Here is a 25,106-nt window from a genome sequence, read left to right as displayed (position 1 = left end):
GGACTTAGTACTCCTCCCTTGTGTGAGTGAAAGATGCTCACTGATTTTCACAAAGTGCCTATTATATGCTTTCCCCCCACCACTGAGCTTCCAAGCTGACTCTTGCGCTAAGTCCCCACGGCAGAGGGTTCTTGGGCAGAGCCTCATGCCACATTTCTGCTTATGGAGTTAATGGGAGCACTGGCTGGCATTTGGGGGGGGGGCTGTGATTGGTGCTGGGGAGGGGACTTGGCCACCACCAGGGGGCAAGCGGATTGGTCACAGCTCCAGTCAGCATCTTATGTTCCTCCAGGCCATATGGGTAGGGTGCATGGGGGAAAGGAGCAGCAAACTTTTCCCATAGGCTCCTATGGGCTATGCCACCTTTTTCATGCTGTGACTTTCTATTGCTTTGGGGGGCATTCCCGAGGCTGGAACAGCTTAGAGGGCCAACTAACTCCCGACCCGCTCCTTGACCCACCACCAGGCCTGCCGGCTCAAGGAGCCACACTCCAGATCTGCCAGTGCCTGGCTGCAGTAGATGCTTTCTGGCAAGAAATCTGGGCAGAGTGACACCAAAGAGATCCACCATCATATGTAGGGTTTCGACAGAGTACCAACCAGATACACCATTGTGGGGATTAGTTGTCTCCCAAAGCACCCTCTCCCCTTAGGACTGAGCTGTTAATTGCATTTGCTGGAATTCTTCTGTGTTAAAATTTAGGCTGTAAAATATTCAGGTCTTGACTTATATTTTTGAATTACCTTTAGAGAGCTATGAACACTAATGGTAAATATTAATAGTAATAATAATTTTTTAAATAGTTCAGAATATACATGAAAAGTTTATTACTGTGTGGTACAATTCCATACTTTTTATATATATACTTAAAATAAACACGTATCTAATAAAAATAGAATGTATTTGATTAAACCATAAGTAATATTGTAATGAACAAAGAAACATACTACATAGAAAAATAATTTGATCCAAATCCATACTTTAAAGAGATTTCTTTAAAGAGATTTCTTACCAATGTTGTTAATTGTAATATAAATTGAATTATAAGGATTATAAGTATGAGAGATTTAGAAGAATAAACCTTACTCATGTAAGTACAAAAATATATTCTCCCTCTGCAAAATCTGCTAAAGTAGCACATATGTTTTCTGGACTTACATTATATACAAGATTCAACAGACTAAATAAAACTGCTATAATATTTTAAAACTTGTATGATGGTATGCATTGTGGAAATACAGTACAATATCAACATCTGCATTATTAAAATACATTTCAGGCACTATTGGAACACATTAAATGTTGCTTTGAACTATGGTAGCCATTATGGCTAGAAGACAGTATTTTACTTCTAGACAAACAGCACACCCATCATGAAAATATTGTATGTTTTGTATGATAATATAGTGTACAATATAAAATTGTTTTTAGGTTTTGGAACTTGAGTGCTTCAAATGGATGTACTTAAACATAAACAAAGCTCAGATACTGAAAGTAGTGTATGTGTAGACTAGAGGTGGGCACGAACCAGGAAAAAGCCACAAGCCATCTGTCCATGGCGTTTCACAGACCACGGACCACAAACTTTTCATGAACCTGCCTGGTTTGCAGACTGGTTCGTCTGTCTGTGGTCCATCTTCAGCCCCGCAGCAGCATGCTCACTTCCATGCCACTTGCAAGTGAGGGGCATGGAAGCGGGCACTTTAAACCCCGTGCCTTACTTCAGCTGGCAGGCGGGGGGGGGAATCCCCCACCTGCCAGCTGAAGTTTAAAGGCCCTGTTCCAAGCTGCTTGCTTCCCTCCTCCCTTTTGCCATTAATGTAAACAATAGAAGAAAGCATGCTGCACAGAAACCCTCTTCCGTTCTATCGTTTTCCAGTGGAGAAAAGAGGGGACTGAATGCCAGCACTCAAAGGTCAGCTTCTGAACCCTAAGCTCAAATTTAAGCCCTAGATGAGGCACTAACACGGTACCCCTCATATCCTGAAAGCCAGGGCTGAGATTGAGGCAGAGCTTGTGTCTCTGTAAAAAGAAAACTTTCAGCTGTTTTGCTTTGGCACTTGGGGATGTGGCTGGAGCCAGGCAGTGCTGGATAGCAAAGTCTGGCTGCCTTCTTTTGGGTGCCATCCTGCCCTTCACGCAGCTCACTGCTGCAGTGCCAACAGCTCCTGAGCACGGTCAGTTGCTTTGAGAAGGAGGGGACTGAAGCAGGGGCTCCACATTCCCTCCCCCGCAACCCAACCTCTTCACACTCCAGAGCTTGGTGGGGGTCTAACGGCATGGCTGCCTAACTCTCCCCACAAGTTGTTGTAGATTTTCTGGGCTGTATGGCCATGGTCTTGGCATTGTAGTTCCTGACATTTCACCAGCAGCTGTGACTGGCATCTTCAGAGGTATAGCACCGAAAGACAGAATTCTCTCAGTGCCACATTGACACTGAGAGAATTCTGTCTTTCAGTGCTACAGTTTTTATCAGATTCAAATTATAAAATACAACATTTGGCAGGTCACTCCTTTAGTCAGTATTTCTACTCCTTTCAATGAATATTTCTCATTTTCGGAATGCATATATTCTCAGGTGAGATTTATTCAAACTCAGTGTGATCAAAGTTATGACATAAAGAAATCACTGTTGCAAAGATGGTTCCTGTCAATGATTCCTGAACTACTAATTAAAGAGGACTAACTAATGGAATTTTGACTCATCAGAATCCATCTGTCATTTCCAATGCCTGATCTCAGCATGAACCAAAGTGAACATCTTGTACTGAATATCAGTCAGTACTAAAAGTCATGCAACTCATATACAAAACTCCTGTGACTCACTGGTGCATTCTGACCTAAACATTAGGAACATTTTTCACATGATTGGTCCATGTAGAAATGGTTATCACCATCAGTTCACTTGAGAGCAGACGTTAAGATGGTTTTCTTAGAATACTGAAATGAATCGTCCGTAGTGCTATCTGTATTCCCACTATACTAGAAACTTGCATTTTTCCTATTAACATTTGCACCTCTGTTCAATATTTAATTGCATGCTCATTGATTTCATATATATAGTTACACTTTAAGAAATTAAGACAACATATTGGTAGGAGGGAAAGGGATTATATGTGCAGCAAGGGACTAAAAAAGTGCTGCATTACAAGTTTAAACTATCTTTTTATCTTCCTTAGTATCAAAGCATTGCTTTTTTAAAAGGAACATCTATATGGCCTTTTCACACAATGCTATATCTTTGTGTTCATGTTGCTACCAGTACATTATTGGTTAACAACCAATGCTGAACTAACCACTTAGCTCTATTCCAGTGTAAAATACTAGGTATAAAACTACTGAAAAGCACAAGAAGTCCAGCTATATTTTCTTTTCAGAAAGAATTGTTCCTCATTAGAACAGCCATATTGAAGAAGAAACATTGCTGTACCCAGAGCTAAATGCTGCCTTTTATCAGTATTCAAAGCACATTCTATGGAAGACTGTGATCAGGTTTTACTTCAGTTTCACAGAAGCTGGCATTTTCATTACTCTTCAAAAAGGAATTTTTATTCCTCTCCAACAGGAGGTGGTGGCTCACACAGCTTGTACAACCTATTAAAAACAAAGAACAACCATTACCTCAAGCCCTAGATTTATGAAACAGGCGGTGACATTTATTCATTACATGGTTATTTACATAAACTTATCCAATGAAGGGAGCTTGACACTTAAAAGTTTACATCCTGGAAAATTGTGTTGGTTTTTAAGCTGCTACTGGATTGAAGCCTTGCTCTGAAATTGACTTAGAAGAAAACATAGATAACATGACACCAAAAAGGGATGCAGCAATATAGTGCTGATTCCAAGCCTATGAGACAGGGCTAGGAACTATGTGAATTTGTTATACTATGGGGTTTCATCTGTACCGAGAAGCAGTATTACAATATCTCTATACCATAGTAAATTTACTTTTAGTCAAAAGTTACTCCTGTATAAATTTAATTTATTCATGGTAAGCCCCACAAAAATGAAGTCTACATGCATTCTTAATATTCAACAGCTAAAACCAGTATACTTTTAATGTGTTTTAAAAAAAAAGATGGGTGCCATACTCAATCTTCTGGGAACTTGGAAAAAAGATAATTCAGAAATAATATACTTTTCCTAGTTATGTTTGTACATAAGTGGCAGTCTATAGTATGCTCATGCAAATGCATCAATGTTCAATTATTCTTGACAACAAACTCATACATTTTGATCTACTTAATATAAGTCAAACAACGATTGACATGAGCCCCGTAGGGCAAAGAAACTAATAAATTCCTTGAGGTTGTCCATTAAGCCTCAACCTGTTACAAAACATTTCAGGTGCCTGTAATCCATCACTGAATGAAGATAAACCTGGGCCAGCCATATATTTCAATCAAAAGGATGCTTTGCTAACAAAAAGAACTTTACAACATTTTAAATGTGAGATTATTCACCACCACTGTAGGCCTTATTAAGAAGTAATGAACACTCAGCATTAAAATCATGTATCCAATAGCCATCCTTGTGCTCCTCTTGTATATGTGTCAAAATTCACAATGTAGAGACTACACAGGGCTAGACTAGATGCTTCTGCAAACCTGAGAAAAATCCACATTTACAGAAAAATCTTAAAGTTAAAAAAGGGAGAAGGTTTAAATTTTTAAACAATGCTGAAACCTTGGCCATCATTTTGGGTTGCAAAGTTAAAACTGTATTATTCTGTTACAGCAAACTCAGAGTCCATTGCCACCTTAAAGACTTAATTTTTATTTCAGTATCAGCTTTTGTGGGTCACAGCTTACTTCTTCATATGTGGAGGGAAATCAGAATTCTCCTTAAGGGGAAGTGTATTGGGTGGAAGGAGAGGCTGAAACAGAGAGGTTGTGTGTGAACCCTGTCATGTGTCTTTCAAGTGTAAATTCTCATGTAAACTACTAGAACAGGATTAGCAGTTACAAATAGTTACAAGGTTTTGAGGGACACATAGTCTGAAGTTTAAGTGAAAATAAACTAATATTGGCAAAAGGGTTATGGTCTGAGAAATCATGTTAGAACAGCCAAGTACAATTTATAAAAGGGGGATTAGAGATTATAGAGAGAGAAATTCAAGTCTCTGTTTAAACCAGAATGACATAGTGTTTAATGTCTTAATGAGTTCTAATGCAGCATTTTCACACTGTATATTCTCTTTGAGGATTTTGTTGTATTGCAGTGACTTTCAGGTCTGTGACAGTAAATTCACAGAACTTAAAATGCCCTTCCCACACACACTTATTTCTTGATGTTGTAATTTATGTCTGATTCATTTTCTTTGATTCTATCCTTGCACAAACAGACACATTTGTCCAGTGTAAATGGCAGAAGAGTATCGTTGGCATAACATGAACCCAAAAAGGAGAGGTAGAGAAAAAAAGTGAGTGGTTAAAATAATTAGCAAAGCCAGAAGAAGAGTGTGGAATGAGCTTGACCTTCTCCCATGAGCCCTCACAGGCCCCTTTTTTTGTAAATTTATTTAATTCACAAACATTTACCTATCTTATATTGAATCAGATCTTAATCTACTTACTAACATACTGTCTGCTGTGACAGAAATTAGCATTCCAGGGTCTCAGGCTTCTGTTTGAGATTTAAAAAAAATTACCTAATCCTTTAAACTGGAGATGCTAGAGATTGAACCTGGGACCTTCTATGTGCAAAGCATATGCTCTACTACTGAGCCATGTCCCTACTCCTAAATAGTGCTGGACATTTAACCAGGTAATTCTGAATTCACAGTGGTGAAAATGGAAGCTCAAAAATTCTATTATTAAATGGACAAGGGAAAAGTAACATTTCCTCCGAAGAATAACTCTCCATGCCTGCCTAAAATCTTCCTAGTTCGGTATGTTCTAGGCTTAGAAACTAGATAGCTAGTTAAATAGATAAACTGAAGATATGAAGCACTCTACCATCTCAAAATGGTATAAGATGGTCCTATGCATTTACTCAGAAGTAACTCCCATTGTATTCAATAGAGCTTATTTCAAAATAAGTACATAATAAGAACCAAGAAATTTCAAAAATAGATGAATTCCAAAAAGAGCTGAAATATAACAAGTTGAAATTGAACCCAGAAAAGACACTGAAGTGATGCTTGTTGGGAAGGCAGAGATCTTTAAAGACATTGTACTCCTCGCTTTTGATGGAGTTCATCTGACCCTTGCAGACTTAGTTAAGAATCTAGGGGTTATACTGGATCCAGTGCTACTACTAGAAAAACAAGTTAGGGCAGCAGCAAAAAATGCTTACTACAATCTCACTCTAGCCTGGAAGATGGCTTCTTACCTCAACATGGCTGACCTGGCCACCTGGATCCATGCTATGGTAACATCAAAACTTTACTATTGTAATGCACTATACATTGGTCTCCCATCTAAGTTAACTAGAAGGCTCCAATTGGTGCAAAATGCTGCAACTCAACTGTTAGCAGGAGCAAGCAGGAGCATGAATATCAGTCCCATCCTACAGTCACTCCATTGGCTATTTATCAGTTACCGTGCTCAATTCAAGGTATTGGTTACTACATACAAAGCTCTTCATGGACTTGGCACAGCATACCTACAAGATCATCTCACTCCTTATGTCCTTCCATGGCAGCTTCGTTCATCTGAACAGGGTCTTTTACAGGTGCTGGCCTGCACATGGGCGAAATCAACAGCAGCTCGCACATGAGCTTTCTCTGTGGTGGCCTCCACCCTATGGAATGGTCTGCCTGAGGAGGTCAGGAGAGCCCCCACTCTCCTGGCTTTCCACAAATGATGCAAAACCAAATTATTCAAAACAGCTTTTTACTCAGATCGGATGGAAGTATTATAGGGAGGGGTCTCAAATGCTTCGCTAATGAGTTAGGGACCATAGACTTCACCACTACGTTGCCTTGCATATTATCTGTTGCTTGAAAATGTACTCTTATACTACCTGTACTTCATGTTTATCTAATGTTAGTACTAGAATTGATTATTTTCTGTTTCAGCAATTCTTCAACTCTGTATCAGATCTTTGCTAATGCTACATCTTCATAAAATCCTATGACGTTGCCAATGGCTGCCTGGATCACATAGCAGAGATGCAGCTCCAGATCCCCTCTCTTCCTCCTCCTCCCCTGCAGTGCCACCACCTGGCTCATGTGATGCCAGCTCCAGCATCTACCTCCTTCTACCTGCTCACCTGCTCAGCACATATGGCAGCATCTCATTTTCTATCTCTGTCTTCCTCCCTGCCCACCTAGCTTAGGAAGTAGCAGCTTCCACTCCTGCTCCTCTGCCGACCCTATAGCTGCTACAAAGGAAACACTCCCTTATGGCAGACAACATTAATCTCTTTGAGGGTTTTCATATTTTTATACAAAGCTGAGGGTCCTCCAAGGACTGCAGATGAATATCCCCATCTGAACCTGTCCCCATTCTCTGGACTTTTCTAGCTGTCTGTTGAAAATATAATAAATTTGTTTTGTTTTGTTTTATTCACATGGGAGGCTGGTTCAGAATTACATATATGATGATCCTGGTCACAGGCAATTGATGTTAATGTTTAGTTACCTTGGAATAGACTGTGGTGTACGATCCCTCACTCCTAAATTTTTGGCAGTATTCTGGACTCTTGCTCCCTATAAGGTAGAGAAAAGAGTTTTCTCATCACATAATAAATCTTTTTTAAAAACCTTCCCAGCATGATAATTAAGAAATTATCAAAATTTACATAAATAAATTTACATTTTACTTGCAATGAGGCAAATACCAGATACTACCTAATCAACAAGAGTAATTCAAAACTGGTAACTTGTGAAAAGTTATTTGTTCTTTCAGTAAATATAAATGTACAAGCAGAGACAAGTGAGAAACTTGGAGGAGAGCTTGGCTGGGGCAGCTGGGCTGGAAGGTAGCATAGGAAGCCACATAGTCCCAGCCTGTTCAAATGCTGCCAGTGCTCAACTGTTCTAGGTCAATTTGCAGTGCAGAGGGAGGGAATACAGAGACATGGGGCTGACTACCAAGGTCAGTTACAGATTTTGGAAGGTCTTGGGTAGACAGCCCAGGGACACCTGCCTCCTCTGCCCACCACCATCTCCCCATGCCTCTCTTCACTCCCACTGATCTACATATCTGTGCATCCTTCCCCTAACCCCACATGATCTCTCTCACCAACTGTACTCACAAATGCCCAAAGCACTTGCATGCCCTTTCACTGATGATGCTGGGCAGTGAACATGTCTGGGAGCATGGACGGCAGAGTTATTTCAAGCTTATTTCCATTATTTCTGCCTGCAGAGTGCTATTTTCTCAGCTTTCCCCTTCTGACAGAGCCCAAAATGCCTTCTCAAAATGTCATTTCCAAGGTTATGCTATCCAGGGTCTCCAGTTTGGCTACTATCAGCTCCAGTGGAGTGTGTACTGGTGTAGTCCCCTAGGAGCCAGAGGCCGGAGTGCAAAGGCCAGTCACAACCAGACAGCAAAGAGTTAATAGAGTCCAAATGTCAGGGATTCCAGATAAGCCACACGTCAGTTCCAGTCCAAGGGTCAGAGTTCCAGAGACGCCACAAGTCAGTTCCAGTCCAAGGGTCAGAGTTCCAGAGAAGTCACAAGTCAGTTCCAGACCACAGGTCAGAGTTCCAGAGAAGCCACAAGTCAGTTCCAGTCCAAGGGTCAGAGTTCCAGAGAAGCCACAAGTCAGTTCCAGTCCAAGGGTCAGAGTTCCAGAGAAGCCACAAGTCAGTTCCAGTCCAAGGGTCAGAGTTCCAGAGAAGCCACAAGTCAGTTCCAGTCCAAGGGTCAGAGTTCCAGAGAAGTCACAAGTCAGTTCCAGACCACAGGTCAGAGTTCCAGAGAAGCCACAAGTCAGTTCCAGTCCACGGGTCAGAGTTCCAGAGAAGCCACAAGTCAGTTCCAGTCCAAGGGTCAGAGTTCCAGAGAAGCCACAAGTCAGTTCCAATCCAAGGGGCAGAGTTCCAGAGTTAGGGTACCAGCAAGGTCAGTGTCCATAGAAGAGAACAACAAAAAAGGAAGAACAAAAGATCTGTTCCACAAGATCTGGGAAATCAATGGGAAATTCAAGCCATGGCTTGGGATGCTGAAAGATCAACACAGAAATACAGTATCTGATCAGGACAAAATAAAGGAAAGATGGAAACAATACACTGAAGAACTATACAGAAGAGATGGAAGGATGACAGATATTTTTGAAGAAGAGTCATTTGATGAAGATCCAGAACTCTTAGAAACTGAAGTAAAAGCTGCACTCAAAGCAATTGGGAGAAACAAAGCACCTGGAGTAGATGAAATACCAATAGAGCTATTTCATGCTACAGAAATGGAGTTCATCAAAATCTTAACAAGAATCTGTCCAAGAATACAGAAAACAGAACAGTGACCCACAGACTGGAAATTCTCAGTCTACATTCCAATTCCAAAAAAAGAGGGTGCTAAAGAGTGTATCAACTATCGGACTATTGCGTTAATTTCCCATACAAGCAAAGTGATGCTGAGGATTCTACAGCAAAGACTCTTACCATTTATGGAACAAGAAATGTTCCATAAATGTTCAAGATGGATTCAGGAAAGGAAGAGGCACAAGAGATCACGTAGCAAATTTATGATGGCTAATAGAACGCACCAGGGTTTTTTGAAGAAAATCGGCCTAGGGATGTGCACCCCCAAAAAATTTGGGTTTCCCACTTTGGGTTTACCTGAAGCGGGAAAACTATTCGGGAAACCCCAAATCTCTAAGTGGCAAGCCGCTTCAGGATTTGGATGTTTAAATGCTTCAGAATCTTTACAGAGCACATCGAAGCTCAAAGCAGCTTGCTGTTTGCAAACAGCAAGAAAAGTGTTGCTTTCAAATGCCAGCCACTTTACAGCTGATGGGAGGAGGATCCCCCATCAGCTGAAAAAAGCAGAGGGCATTTAAAAGGCTTTTTTCAGCTGATGAGAGGAGACTCCCCCTCCTGTCAGCTGAAAAAGCAGCCAGGCGGCAAGAAAAGTGTTGCTCTTTGCCCGCAATTTACCAAAGCGATACAAATCACTTTGGGAAGCTTTGCTTCGGGATTTCCGAATTGGTTCAGCAATGCTGGGGCCAATTTGGGAACATCAGATATTTCCAAATTGGGCCCAATTCGGGTTAAAAATCTGAATCAGAAACCCGAAGCACACACCCCTAAATCAGCCTGTGTTTTATAGATTACAGCAAAGCTTTTGATTGTGTAGATTGTGGTAGTGTTAAAAAAATGGGGGTGCCACAACATCTGATTGTTTTGATGAGCAACCTATACTCTGGACAAGAGGCTACTGTTAGGACAGAATATGGAGAAACAGAATGGTTTCCAATTGGAAAAGGTGTCGGACAAGGATGTATATTATCTCCCTGCCTGTTCAATCTCTATGCAGAGCATATAATAAGGAAAGCTGGATTCAATCTTGAAGAAGGTGGAGTAAAAATTGGTGGAAGGAAAATTAACAATTTGAGATATGCTGATGACACCATGTTACTGGCAGAAAATTGTGAAGACTTGAAACAACTACTGATGAAGGTTAAAAGAGAAAGCACCAAAGCAGGATTACAGCTGAACACCAAGAAGACAAAAGTAATGACTACTGAGGAGTTACATAATTTTAAAGGTGACAATGTGGAAATTGAAATTGTCCAAGATTTTCTATTCCTTGGCTCAAACATCAACCAACAGGGAGACTGCAATGAGGAAATCAGAAAGAGACTGAGACTTGGAACAGCTGCTATGAGGGAGCTAGATAAGATCCTTCAAGATAAAGATGTCTCTTTGGGAACCAAGATCAAGATAATCCAAACAATGGTATTCTTCATTATGATGTATGGATGTGAAAGTTGACAGTGAAGAAAGCTGACAGGAAGAAAATTGATTCATTTGAAATGTGGTGCTGGAGGAAAGTTCTGCAGATATCATGTACAGCCAAAAGGACAAATAAGTGGGTACTAGATCAAATCAAGCCTGAATTCTCCCTAGAAGCTAAAATGACAAAACTGAGGCTATCGTACTTTGGTTACATTATGAGAAGACAAGATTCTCTGGAAAAGTCAATAATGCTAGGAAAAGTAGAAGGCAGTAGGAAAAGAGGAAGACCTAAAACGAGATCACTTGACTCAATAAAAGAAGCTACGTCCTCCAGTTTGCAAAATGTGAGCAAGTCTGTTAATGATAAGATGTTTTGGAGGTCTTTCATCCATAGGGTTGCCATAGGTCGGAAGCGACTTAACATACACTCTCTCTCTCTCTCTCTCTCTCACACACACACACACACACACACACACACACACGCTCACACGCTCACACGCTCACACGCTCACACGCTCACACGCTCACACGCTCACACGCTCACACACGGGGGGGGGGGGTCAGTGGAGCAGCCGTGAAGTGTACTAGTTGCTTCCACAAACTGCTGCTCCTTCCAGCCGTTTTTATGGCAATGAGCTAAACTGTCAGCCACTTACTAGGCAGACATCCTGAACTTACTCATTTGTCTTGGTCATTTAACAGTTGCCACTGACTCATGAGCCATGTACTCCTTCTGTGCTTGTGAAGCTCTACTTGTCTCTGACAGTGTTGGCACTGCAAGGGTGTCGGAGAAGAGGGATGGGAGGAGTGGGCTTCTGCAGCTTTGTTGGCTGCATCTGGGTCTGTTACAGCTGAGGTTGTGCTAGCTGATTAGCTGGAAATTGCTCTTCATCAGACTCAAGGTCAGCTGCAGCTGGGTCAGTTTGGGGGGGGGGGTAAACTGCAAGCAGCTCTTTGTCTGATAACTCTTCACTGAGCGCAGGACAACACTGACTTATGACAGAGTGCATCACTGGGGTGCATTTAGTTATTTGCTATGTCTAGCTATGCTGAGTCTCAGTCCAGAATTGCCTGATACCAGTAGGAGGGGTTATCCTTTATAGGAGAAAATCATCTACGTTTGAAATAAAAATGTCAAAAATACCAAAATGGGATATTCAGAACAAAAGAAGATTGGTCATTATTCTCAATCTGCATTAGGGTTACATCAAGCTCTCTCCCCGCAACATAGTTACAGAACTGAAGTTAGTTAGAATATATTGTACTGTGACTAACAGGGCAGATTTCTGTTTTATGAATAATGGAGGTGCAAACTTTAAACACAAATGTGTGCAGCAAAGCCCTGATAAGTAATTTTTATTAAGAAACGCATTTTTTCAAGTGAATGTGAAGTAGCAATCACTGCTTTTGCATTGTATTGCAATTCTGTTACCCTCCACCAACTGCCTCCAAGTCTGCGCTTGCAAAGATGCTATGGGAACACCACTAGAGAAAAGCAGCTTCATGGCAAGTGTTGAAATGGAAAAACAGCAGGCAGGAAAAATTAATCATTTTTCTGTCCCATTGTTTCTCATCTCAAAATCCCTATTCTTTATTTGTTAGGTATTTGTAACATGTTTGTGTGTAACATATCATTCCCTCAAAGGTATAATGTCAGGGTTTTCCCACAGGTTTCTTCTAATGGTATATTTCTATGTTATTTAACCTCTCTCTCTCCTTCTTTGTTCTTTTCCTTGTCAGGGAAAGGGATCTTGTTCTTTATGTACTATCACTATTCATTGTTTCAAATCTAAGGGACAGAGAAGCAAACTGAATACAAAATAAAGAGAGATGAAGATTTGTGGTTTAATATACTCTAGTCCAGGTGTTATATCGTGGCAAGTTGTGAATTTGGTGATGTTCCCTTATTGAACTGTTTAGTATTTTTCCCCTGATCCCTTTAGGCTGAAAAGCCTGTGTAGTAGTTTTGGTTTCATTTTCCCTTCATGTTGTGGGCTGCTTGTTCTCTACCAAGCAGAGGCCAGGGAAGGCCCTGCTTTTGTTAAATAAAACTTTCAAACCTTTAGACATGGTGTGCTGATGGAATTATTACACCAGTGGTCCCAATGAAGCACCATGGGCACCATAATGGGTTTCCTGGTACCCATTTGATTTGTCACTGGAGCCAAAACCAAGGAAGCATCACCTTTGCACATACTCCAATTCAGAAATAGCTGGCACTATTGTAGGAGAATGCTTAGCTTGTAATGAAACTTTGAAATGGGTCCAAGCATTCCATGGCAGCCATGGCTTTTTGGGGGGGGGGGAAGAGGTGGTGGAACTCAGTGGGTTGCTCTCAGAGAAAATGATCACATGGCTGGTGGCCCCACCCCCTGATCTCCAGACAGAGGGGAGTTTATATTGCCCTCTGCACTGCTCGGTGGCGCTCGGCGGTGCAGAGGGCAATCTAAACTTACCTCTGTCTGGAGATCAGGGGGCGGGGCCACCAGCCTTAAGACCATTTTCAAGAGGTTCCGGAACTCTGTTCCACCGCGTTCCTGCTGAAAAAAAGCCCTGATGGCAGCCATTTAATGTGCCATCCACTCCTTAGCCTCAAAATTCAAAAACTGCCCACAGGCTTAACAAGATTTGGTACCTCTGCACTCATGAATCAAGTTGTCATAACAACAGAACAGAAATATATACAAATTCAGACTGTATGTAAACCTCTTCTTATAAAAGATTTAAAATTATAAGATTATAACCAACATTAATCTTGTAAACTGATATTGTAAATCAATAGAGCACAGAAGACTTTGTTTTGTTCCAACTCATTCTACTAGCAATTAGAATAATATGAAAAGGTTTATACTCTTCCTTCAGTTGTATAACAATGATTCTCCATGACTTGGCAGGTTTTTACATTAACAAAAAGAAGTCAAAGATATTATGTAAAATATGACTAAGCAGAAACAACAATTGTTAACGGAAACAACGGATTGTGAAGTAACAAGCAAAGTGAAATATTTGGGAGTCGAGCTGACTGCAAAGAATATAGATTTATTCAAAAACAACTATGAAAAACTATGGACTCAGATAGAGAGAGACTTGATCAAATGGAATAGACTGAATTTGTCATGGTTGGGCAGGATTGCAGCAGTTAAGATGAATGTGTTACCAAGAGTAATGTTTTTGCTACAGACAATACCAATCATCAGAGACTCTAAACAATTTGAAAAATGGCAGAGGAAAATATCAGATTTTGTTTGGGCAGGCAAGAAGCCTCGAGTGAAAGTGAAAGTTTTACAAGATGCAAAGGAAAGAGGCGGAATGCAACTGCCCAATCTGAGACTTTATCATGATGCAATCTGCCTAGTTTGGTTGAAAGAATGGATGACATTAAAGAACAAGAAACTACTAGCCCTAGAGGGATATAAAAAAATATTTGGATGGCACGCATACCTATGGCATGACAAAGTAAAGGTCAACTCGATGTTCCTGCACCATTTTATACGGAGAAGTCTATATATAATCTGGAAGAAGTACAGAATTTATTTACAAGAAGGAACTCCCTTGTGGGTGGTTCCATATGAGGTGATAGACCCAAGAGCTGTTGATAATGAACAACAATGTTTAACGTATAAAGAAATAACTAAAACTGAAGCATCCAAACTTAGAATAAAGACGCAAGAGGAACTATCACCTAATTACGACTGGTTCCAGTATAGATAGATCAGAGACTTATATAACTCGGACTCTGTAAAGGGAGGTATACGAATAGAGAATTCGGAACTAGAGCAGACCCTTCTTAAAGAAGACAAGAAAAAAATATCCAAGGTATACCAAGTACTGTTGAAATGGTATACCGAGGATGAGACAGTTAAAACACAAATGGTGAAATGGGCTATCAATTTTAATAAAGAAATAACAATGGAGGCATGGGAATACTTGTGGAAAACTACAATGAAGACAACGACATGTACTAATATTAAAGAGAACATTTACAAAATGATCTATCGTTGGTACATGACACCAAAGAAGATTGCGCTAGGGAATTTGAACACTTCTAATAAATGCTGGAAATGTAAGAAGCATGAGGGCTCCCTCTATCATATGTGGTGGTCGTGTGACGTAGCTAGGCAGTACTGGGGGGAAATAATAAGAGAAATGAGTGAAATTTTACAATTTCAAATTAATAAGAACCCAGAACTCCTGCTACTGAACTTGGGAATGGAGGGAATCCCAGCTCAACACAGGACGTTGATATTTTACATGACAGCAGCAGCTAGACTTTTGTATGCGCAAAAATGGAAAGTACAAGAAGTGCCAACTATTGAAGACTGGATTTACAAATTGCTGTATATGGCTGAAATGGATAAGATGACAAGAAAACTGAGAGATCTGGACTCAGGGCAGTTTAACACAGACTGGGAGAAGCTGAAACAATACTTGGAGAAGAAATGGGAGGTGGGAGGAAAACTGTGGCAGTTTGAGAACTACTGAAGTACTGAAGTAGAGGGGGGAGACTTTACCGGGGGGAGAAGAGATAAATGTGAATTAATAAGCAGTTAGACTAATAGATTGATATATATATAGATATATATAGGTTAACAAACAGAATATAGATAGAAAATAATTAACTATAAGGATTAAATATAAGGATTGATTAACCAACAATATTTTCTTTATTTGGTAAGATTTGTAAAATGTACCAAACTGAATGTCTGAAGATATAGATGAGTTAAATTGATTGACTATGTGATGAGAGCTATACAGAATTATTACAAAAAGATAGAATGAGTAATATATAGAGAATAAGTCAAATTGTTTGATTTAAATGAATATATGATTTACATGGTTCATGATATATAGAAATATTTGAAATTGAAAAATGGGATAAATTGTTTATCTAAGAGGGAAACAAAGACTTACAGTTTGGGCATACAAAGTTAAAAATAGCTAAGGGTGTACTGCTTAGATTAATGGAGAATATATATTTGTTTTAGATAGAGGAATCTATTAGAAGTAAGGGAAAGGGGACAAAGGGTCGGAAAGCTGTTGGAAGTCAACAAAAGGGGGGGAAAGGGAGGGGGTTAGAGATGAAAAATTGGGGAAAATTGAATGTAAATGTAAAAATAATGGATTCTAACCCAATAAAAAAATTTTCAAAAAAAACAACAACAATGATTCTCCATGAAAAAAAATTATATTGACAAGGCAGTTAGAGTGGATTTCTTCTTATCAGTGCAATATAGTTAATTATGTGTTTCTTTTTTTTAAATAGAACTATTTGATTATAGTCAAAAATCAGTTTCTTGTGGTTACTTTCCTTTCATTGCCTATGACTTAAATTCATAAGAGAGATCTGGGTTGCCTGTCTTAAGTCTCTTAGTTTTCACAGAATCACACAGAATCACAGAGTTGGAAGGGGCTATACAGACCTTCTAGTCCAACCCCCTGCCCAATGCAGGATGAGCCTAAAGCATCCCTGAAAAATATTCATCCAGCCTCTTCTTGAAAACTGCCAGTGAAGGGGAGCTCACCATCTCCCTAGGCAGCTGATTCCACCTTTGAACTACTCTGACCATGAAAAAGTTTTTCCTAATATCCAGCTGGTACCTTTCTGCATGTAATTTAAGCCTGTTGCTTCAAGTCCTATCCTCTGCTGCCAACTGGAACAGCTCCTTGCTCTCCTCCAAATGACAGCCTTTCTAATATTTAAAGAGAGCAATCATGTCCTCCCTCAATCTCCTTTTCTCCAAACGAAACACTTCCAAGGTCCTCAGCCTTTCCTCGTAGGGGTCAGTCTCCAGACCCCTGATCATCCTCATTGCTCTCCTCTGCACCCTCTCGATTTTGTCCACATCCTTTTTGAAGTGAGGCCTCCAGAACTGCACACAATACTGCAGGTGCGGCCTGACCAAGGCAGTATAGAGAAGGGCTATGACCTCCTGTGATTTTGATGCTATGGCCCCTTTGCTACAACCCAGGATTGAACTGGCCTTTTTTGCCACCGCATCACACTGACTGCTCATATTTAGTTTACAGTCCACTCTTACCCCAAGATCTCTTTCACATATACTACTGCCCAGAAGTGTATCCCCCATCCAGTATTTGTGCTTCCCATTTTTGTGGCCCAGATGTAATACTGTGCACTTGTCTTTGTTGAATTGCATCCTATTCACAGCTGCCCACTTCTCCAGAGTATTCCGGTCTTGTTGAATTTTAATGCTATCTTCTTGAGTGTTTGCTACTCCTCCCAATTTGGTATCATGAGCAAATTTAATGAGCAGCCCTTCTACTCCTTCATCCAGATCATTGATAAAAATATTGAAAAGAACTGGGCACAAAACCGAGCCCTGCAGCACCCCACTGGACACCTTCCTCCAATCTGATGAAACGCCATTGACCACCACTCTTTGGGTGCGATCCTCTAACCAGTTCCCTATCCACCGAACTGTCCTATAATCCAGTCTGCAGTTTTCCAGTTTGCCCATCAGAATGTCACGGGGAACTTTATCAAAAGCTTTACTGAAATTCGGGTAAATCACGTTGACAGAGTTCAAATGATCCAGTAAGCTCATCACTCGATCAAAGAAGGAAACCAGGTTGGTCTGACAAGATCTGTTGGGGACAAAACCATGTTGACTTCCCCGGATCACTAAGTGGTCCTTCAGATGCTTACAGATTGATCCCTTTACAATCTGCTCTAATATCTTCCCAGCAACAGAAGTCAGACTGACCGGCTTGTAATTTCCCAGGTCATCTTTCTTCCCTTTCTTAAAGATTGAGATAATATTTGCTCTTCTCCAATCTTGTGGCACATCCCCAGTGTTCCAGGAGGCCTTTTCATCCATTGGTCTTTTATTACCATGGTTAAATGTAACAGGAATGCTAAACTGTATTTATCTTTCTAAGAAAATGCCATAGATTTACAATGAGGCCATGGTTTTCTTGCAGCTCAAACAAGTCTTCAAAAATTTGTGATGCAGTGCAGAAAACAGATGTGAAGGCCACAAATGATTAACTTATGTGTTATGAACATTCTCTCTGCATGTGTCAGGTTCAAAGAATAAACCCTTAAAATACTTTAGCTAGTGCTATCCATAATGTTCTTTCAGGAAATTTAAAAAATTGAAAAGATATACTATACTTGGAGGAAAAATTGCAAGATGGAGAAAACCAAGAACAAAGATTTAACCTTCTCTTTCTGTTTCCTTCTCTTTTCCTCTTTCTGTACATTTCTATGTATGCCTCCAAATCTATATTATTAGAGCTAGGTGAAATTCCTTTGTTCCGAGCTGTCCTATATTTAAATTAAAGCTGTAATTCCTGAGCATCCCTGCATAATCTGACTGAACAACCTTCAGAGAATTTTTCCATCACAGAATTTAACTTGTGGCTTGTATTGAGCTCAAGTCAGACATGGAAAATGAACAAGTCAGTACAAAAACAGATGCACATAAATTAATTGGAATTAGTGGATTGAGAGGTGAGAGTACCTACCCTGCAATTTTAATATGACTCAAGTTTTTAAAATATAATATCTTTTACTCACAGAAAATACAAGAATGTATGTCCAAATTAAATTTTACTTTTTAATTAAATGAAGAAAATGTTAAGACAAACAACAATAAATATTGAGAACGTCAAATATATTCAAAATAGGAGGATTTGGGGGGAACAGGAGTGCAACATTACTTTTGGTCAAAACAACAATTGACATCATGACATGGGGGGCACACCAGGATTAACCCAGAATTCTTTAGTTAAACCACAGAGGTTTGGTTGAATCCTAGAGGATTACCCTGATGTCATGATGTCTCCTTAGTTTTTTTCTGGAAATAATGTTGCACATTCACATGAAACTGGCAGGGTCCCCCCCCCCATTTCTGCCAGCCTTTGAAACATCAGTGGGGAATGGAGAAATGTTGTTTTAATGGTTTCAGTTGTTTGCCACCTTCGGGACCCTAAATTGGATGGAAAGGGAGCGTAAAGATGTTTTTAAAAATAAGTTGTGATAAATAAAAACAGAAATAAACAATTCAATTGGAGAAAGAATTATGTCTTGGATGGGGAAAATGTAATATATTATAATTATATATATTTATATTTATATAAGGCTTACTTGTTTGCGCATCACATCTGTAGCTTGTAGGATATATCGAGGGGGTAGACCATGACTCCGAGCAAGAATTATAGCTTGTTCCAGAGTGACACTAAGAGTACAGCTGCAATACAAAATAAAATATATCAAGTAAGAGTCCAATTTAATTTATGAAATAATAATAAAAGGTAGGTGATGGCTATTCCTTATGGATGATTTCATGAAACTCTAATCACTAATTCTGATGCCTTCACAATGACAATGGGCAGGACCCAGTCCCTTTTTATACATACAGAAGGCACTGTGAAGACATTATCATACATGCAGGGTCCACTTGAGCCAATATACACAATATAATAAGGAATAGAATTGATTTTTCTATAAATTATAATAAATGCTCTATAGATCATTGTGAAGGCTCATATTTCAGATGTCTGTTTCAAACAGACACATGATTTGTTGTTTTAATGTAAAACTACAAAATAGAACAAAAATTAAAGCGTAAGTAATCACTGGCGATTCTGAACTCAATTATTAGCTTGGATACTGGAATTCAAATAATATTTATTTCAAGCTGTTGTAGCTTACTGCTGTAAAGCACAACTGAATTTGGATCACACCAGGGGGAAATGGCAACTGATAAAAATTGCCAAAGACACTTTAAAGTTCAGTAGCTACTTTCTGTGCCAAGGGGGAGAGACAAGCTGGAGACAGGCACATGTACTCCAAAAAAATGAAAATCTGATTACATCTTTTGTTGGTAAGTCTTATTGGTCAATTTGTCAATTTCTGATCATCTATATCACATCATCTTTTTAATCTGATTGTATCCATTTTTTTTTCAGTACAGAAAGCGAAGATTTGCTGAGTCCTTTCAATACTTTTTCCTTTGTCTCATAATACCCCTGGCTCTCACCCACCCTCTATCAGGCTACCAGATTAAAATCTTCCATTGTGACGGTTTCTGACTTTTCCAAAGTGGAGTGTTACTGGCCAATTTCAAAACCACTGGCAGTAAAGGTTTTTCTATATAATCAGGCAAACCATTACAAAAAGTGTTTTAGCCTTTGGGTGATGCTCCCAGGAGTCTGTCATAGCTGCACATAATAAGTGGAAATGTCTTTTGTTGCAGGAGGAACTGATATGCTGCTGTTTGTCACCGTCTGGAAAAATGGCCACAAAATTTGCATTTCACAACAAAAGGGAGCGTGAATCACCTCAGAAGAATTTTTAAATAGTTTATGGGAGGGCAGGAAGGGTTACATTGGTATTTAGTTCTCATGGCCCCTTCTTAAACACCCAAGGTATTGCTGATCGCTACTTTGGGGTCAGAAAGCAATTTCCCCAGACCAGTTTGGCTGATGGTTTTGTCATCTTCTGGGCATGATAGTACAACATACTGAGTTTGTAAATACCCCATGGGTAAACAACAGTTCACAAACACAAACTTAATGGTAGTTATAAATATAATTTATCATAAAGTGCAAAATGCTCAAGCGTCAAATTGTTGATAATCTCTATTCACTTATACTCTATAAATACAATACATATAAATCAACCATATGTGGTGGCCCTTTCTAGTACATGGTATCTTCTGGGCATGGAGCAGGGGGGGGGGGGTAGTTGTGAATTTCCTGCACTGTGCAGGGGTTTGAACTAGATGATCCTCGAGGTCCCTTCCAACTTTATGATTCTATGTTTTCTGATAGAGAAAGAATTAAGTCAAATACAAAAGTTAAAGCTAAGGAAATTTATGTTATGGAAGAATCTGGCTTAAAATTGATTAAACATTGAACAAATAGTTGACCAGTTCTGGAGAGGCAGAATTATACCTGACTTAAATACTTGAACAAGTTATGCAAAATGTAAATTTAAACTAAAATTTATATTTACTGTGATAATTATTTAACTATTCTAAGAATAAGGGCTTATATTATTTTCAGACATTATTTTCCTATTTATTAAAAAAAATTGTAACAGTTTTTTCCATTTAGGGCTCCATCTGTGCAAAGCAAAAAGTCTGAGTTCACATTCTGAAAACAACTCTGAAAGTTATCCTTGGGTATCAATTGCCACTCTCACAGTATGGGGTTATAGTCCTTATAGGCCAGTAGAAAGTACAGGGTCAGTTCAGACACAATGTGAAACTTTTACTATTTGTGAAACAAGGATTTGATTTGGAAATGATCATTGAATGCTGCTGTGTCTTAGAAAATCCCAGTGTTAAGAGTCTCTGTTCTTTCTCTTGCATCTCCACAACAGACTTGGCTGTTATCCCAGGTTGTTTCACAGCACCTTCTTGCTAATTTCACTGCACACCTCACATGAAAACACAGTTTCTCAAACATCCATTTTCTGTTCTAATCCATACCAGATGCTTGCACCAGATACTGTATAATCACATTACTCTACAGGTACAACACATTGAAGCCACATTGTGAAATTTGATGGCAGCCATCCTGTAGATTGTGACCAGACAAACATCATTACGTTTTGGCAAAGCAGGATGTATCTCATCTACTCAGCACTTTACTGATTTTTTTAATTGCACTCTCCAGTTTTGTATAGTACGTTTTTAAATATTGTTTTGTACCTTCCTGTATATCATTATATCACTAAAGTTTGGTAAAAGCTTTTCAAAATATTATTCCTGACCATGCATTCTGTGTATACACAAACTCCTTGACCTGTGTTGGAAGGTATAATGTGAAGAGAAAGTACATTACATATTGCAAGCTGGCAATAACTATCAGGTTTTGAGCATTAATATCATAACTAAGAATAATTTAGTATTCACACAGGACACAATCTAACCAATGTTAAACATTTTAAGTCACATTAATTTTTCAGAGCTAAAGAATTGAGCATGTACTTCAACTGTCATCAATAGGATTTAAAAGTGCCTAAATGTGACTGGAACGCTTTTCTCTGCCTCAGAATACTATACATGGAGCACCTCATCAATTTTATTTATTTATTTATGTTACCTATAATCCGCCTTTCGATCCCTCTAGCAGCCAGTGTTATATTAGTGTTGAGGGAGGTGGATGATTGAGGCTGAGAGGCTTTCCTCAAGACACCAAAGGAGTTTCATGGCAGAGCTGAAATGTTTTGAGTCAGAGAATTCTACTCAACACAACATGTTCTTAATCGTGATGTTATATCAGCTCTACATACATGTTCATAATAAATACAACTAAACATTGAATAGATCTTATTAAAACTAAATAGCAATAAATTGCACTGAAGAAAATGGTTAAATTATCATACCGGTGAACTCCACTATTGCACAAGATGATATGGCAAGCTCCAAGTCTGCTACAGAGTTCTGAAGCAATTGACAGTAGTCCAACTCCAGAGGCACTGCAGGCTGTGTTTGCACAGCTTGCTGTGCGTTTTGATCTTATGAAAGATACCATCAGTCGGTAAAGTTCATCCAAAGAATTGATAGGCCGCATCAGCTGAAAATAAGGGCCAAAAACTCTTTGTTATTAAGGCTCTTTCCATCACAAAGTGAGAACATCAATATTGGATTGCTACAAATGGGGAACCCACAAGGACTTACAGGAGTCACTCCATTTTTCCTTGTATCTGCCTCCCCACACTATTTTTATTCCTCTCCTTCTAGCAACCACCACATCCCTTCTCCTTCATTCTCTACTTACCACTTACCAACCAGCCTTTCTTTTATCTGCCCCCTCAGCCTTCAGCTTTATTTTAAAAATATATTTACATCATTTAAACCCTCCCTTTGTCCCCAGTGGGGTCCCAAAGTAGTTTACGTCATTCTCTTTTCCTCCATTTTATCCTCACTGTGAGGCAGATTAAACTGAGGGAGAATGACCGGACCAAGTTCAGCCAGCAAGTTTCCATGGCAGGGCTTTGAACCTAGGTTTCCCAGATCCTAGTTTGTCATGCTAACCACTACACTACACTAGCTCTCAACTCTTCCTCCCTCTCCGTTCACCCTTGGAAAAATATAGCCCAGTTGCAAAAGTTCTGCGGTGGCGTTAAGGTGAGTTGCATAATGGCTAATGCCAATCCCAGGTAAATTGTGCAGAAGCAAATTGTCTCACAGCCACACCTGGGTGAGTTACAAAAAATGCACGGTAGCAAGTTTCCTAGTGGTTGCTGCTGAACCTGCCCCCACTGAGTCCTTCCTCCAGGGCATGAGGGGGATGGGGAACAGGGGTGGATGAGGAGGCCAGAACAGCCCTAGAAGCCCTTCCCCTGCTTTTTGCTGATAGAAACCAGCAAGGTTTGAAGGCTGACAATACTATTGTGGTAGCCTTCAGAGTGCCTTTCTTAAAGGCACATGTGCTATTTCTCTTATTTTAGGGGCTTTGTTTTTTACATTTCACATTTTTCCAGAAACTTGAGGCTTTCCTTGGGTTTATAGAAGGATTTGTCTTATTTGTTCCCGGCTCTAGTCTCTGGATTTAAGTATCCACAGATGAGTCAATGATTATAATTAGATACTGTATATTAATAAAATCTGCTCTATACATTAAAATGGATCAGAAAATTTGGTTGGTGCAGTTGCCAACAGATTTAACTGTGCTTACAGGGAGAATGCATTATACACCAGTACGTGTAATTACCAACATGTGGATTTTCAATATCACACATTTTTCCTGTGTGTGTGTGTATATGTGTGTGTGTACACACACATATCCATAAATGACTTCCAATTAGCATGACACTGTGTATGTTAGTATAAAGTAGCCATTTTTGCAAATGATCACATCTGTGTATTTATAGAAAAAAGGGCAGCAGCAGTACCACATCTCACATTCTCTGACCCTTTCTAGAACATACAGTGGAAGACAGTATCAACCTCTGCCCTCCAAACCTACAGCACTTATGGTTCCATAATAGTCTGTTATTTTACATGATTAATACAGTAGGAGTGTGCACCCGCACAAAAATTGGTAAATCTGAACTAGGAATACTGAATCAGAGGGGGGGGGGTGGAATCAGTATTCCCTGAATATCAAATTTATTCTCTACTTTTGTTTGGTAATGTAGCAGAAATTCTGTAAAAATTGGCGATTGTATCCTATAAGAAACTCAATCCTGGGGCTGTCCATTGAGCTGAGGGTGTGTGTGTGTGTGTTATTTTTCAACCAATCTTCACCAAATTTTCAGGGAACCTACTCCTGACAGTCCTCTAAATATCCCTCAAGTTGAACCCAAAGAAGGTGCCTCCAGCCACTCACTGTTTCCTATGGGGGCGGGGAAGCAAAGCTGACTCCCACTGCAGAAACACACTGAGAGAAGGCTGCCATGGCCAAGACATACTCCCAAATGCAAGCTGAGATCATCCCAGAGAAAGCCCCCAAAAAGCAAAGGAATGGAATCACCCCAGAACCAAAATTAAGCCAAGAGACCAACTCAACATCCATTCTACCCAAACCAAACTGAAGGCGAGGGACACTGTTGCAACTTAGTCCAAGAGAAACAGTATCATTCACAACAGCTGGTCACTGGGTTCAGCCAGTGGTGGAACACCATAGAACAGAACCAAGAAGTACCTAGTCACAAGTAGACATAGGCACGAACAGGGAAAAAAACTAACATGGTGTTCGTTGTTCATTGCCATCCACAAACAACGAACACTGACAAACATGATCCTATCACAAACATGTTTGTTGTGCATTGTTCATGGGGGCCGGCAAGCTCTCCTCTAGCCATCAAGATCCCTACCGCACCACTCCCAGAAACCCTACCTGAGCAGGCATCAGGAAAGGTACCAATAATAAATAATAGCTTGGCCCCAGAGCCAAGCAGCCCTGGAACCTGAAGGGGTAGATCCCTATCCCACCACACACAAAGAAAATTCAAGCTCCAATGCACTCACCCTGTCTCTCTAACAGCAGCTGTCTCTCCCTGAAAGCCAGAGCCGGGAGCCCCCTCCCCCCTGGTCTTTTCCTCTTGTAACAAATTTGGAGCTCCAGTCCACACTTGGAAGGAAGACCTGCCTATCAAGCTAAATTGGGCTTAGATTGGGGTTTCCAGGGCAACAGCAGGAGTTCAGACAGAGTTCAGACAATCCCTGCCTGAGTTGCCATGGGAATTGATTGCAGGTGCAATACTGTCTGGCTTGACGAACAGCAACAAACAGCAACGAATGAGGCTTGCAAGGACCACCTGTTCGTTTAGAATGG

The 25,106-nt window shown here is 40.0% G+C and overlaps 1 protein-coding gene across 1 annotated transcript in view; it reads right to left on the bottom strand.

The window, feature by feature from the left end:
- Positions 1-1,025: 1,025 nt before the first annotated feature.
- Positions 1,026-25,106, bottom strand: part of PREX2 (phosphatidylinositol-3,4,5-trisphosphate dependent Rac exchange factor 2) — a 194,521-nt gene continuing 170,440 nt past the window's right edge. The window contains exons 37-40 of the mRNA XM_054984937.1: positions 22,210-22,400; positions 18,961-19,063; positions 7,591-7,658; positions 1,026-3,595 (exon numbers count right to left, since the gene is read on the bottom strand). Coding sequence (XP_054840912.1) covers positions 3,550-3,595; positions 7,591-7,658; positions 18,961-19,063; positions 22,210-22,400 — 408 coding nt within the window. The 3' untranslated portion in view covers positions 1,026-3,549. The remainder of the gene's footprint in view (positions 3,596-7,590; positions 7,659-18,960; positions 19,064-22,209; positions 22,401-25,106) is intronic.

Source organism: Eublepharis macularius, chromosome 7 (genome assembly GCF_028583425.1).
Source record: "Eublepharis macularius isolate TG4126 chromosome 7, MPM_Emac_v1.0, whole genome shotgun sequence".
Classification (NCBI taxonomy): Eukaryota; Metazoa; Chordata; class Lepidosauria; order Squamata; family Eublepharidae; genus Eublepharis; species Eublepharis macularius.
Note: the sequence above shows the minus strand (reverse complement) of the source record. Positions and strands in the feature narration are given on the sequence as shown.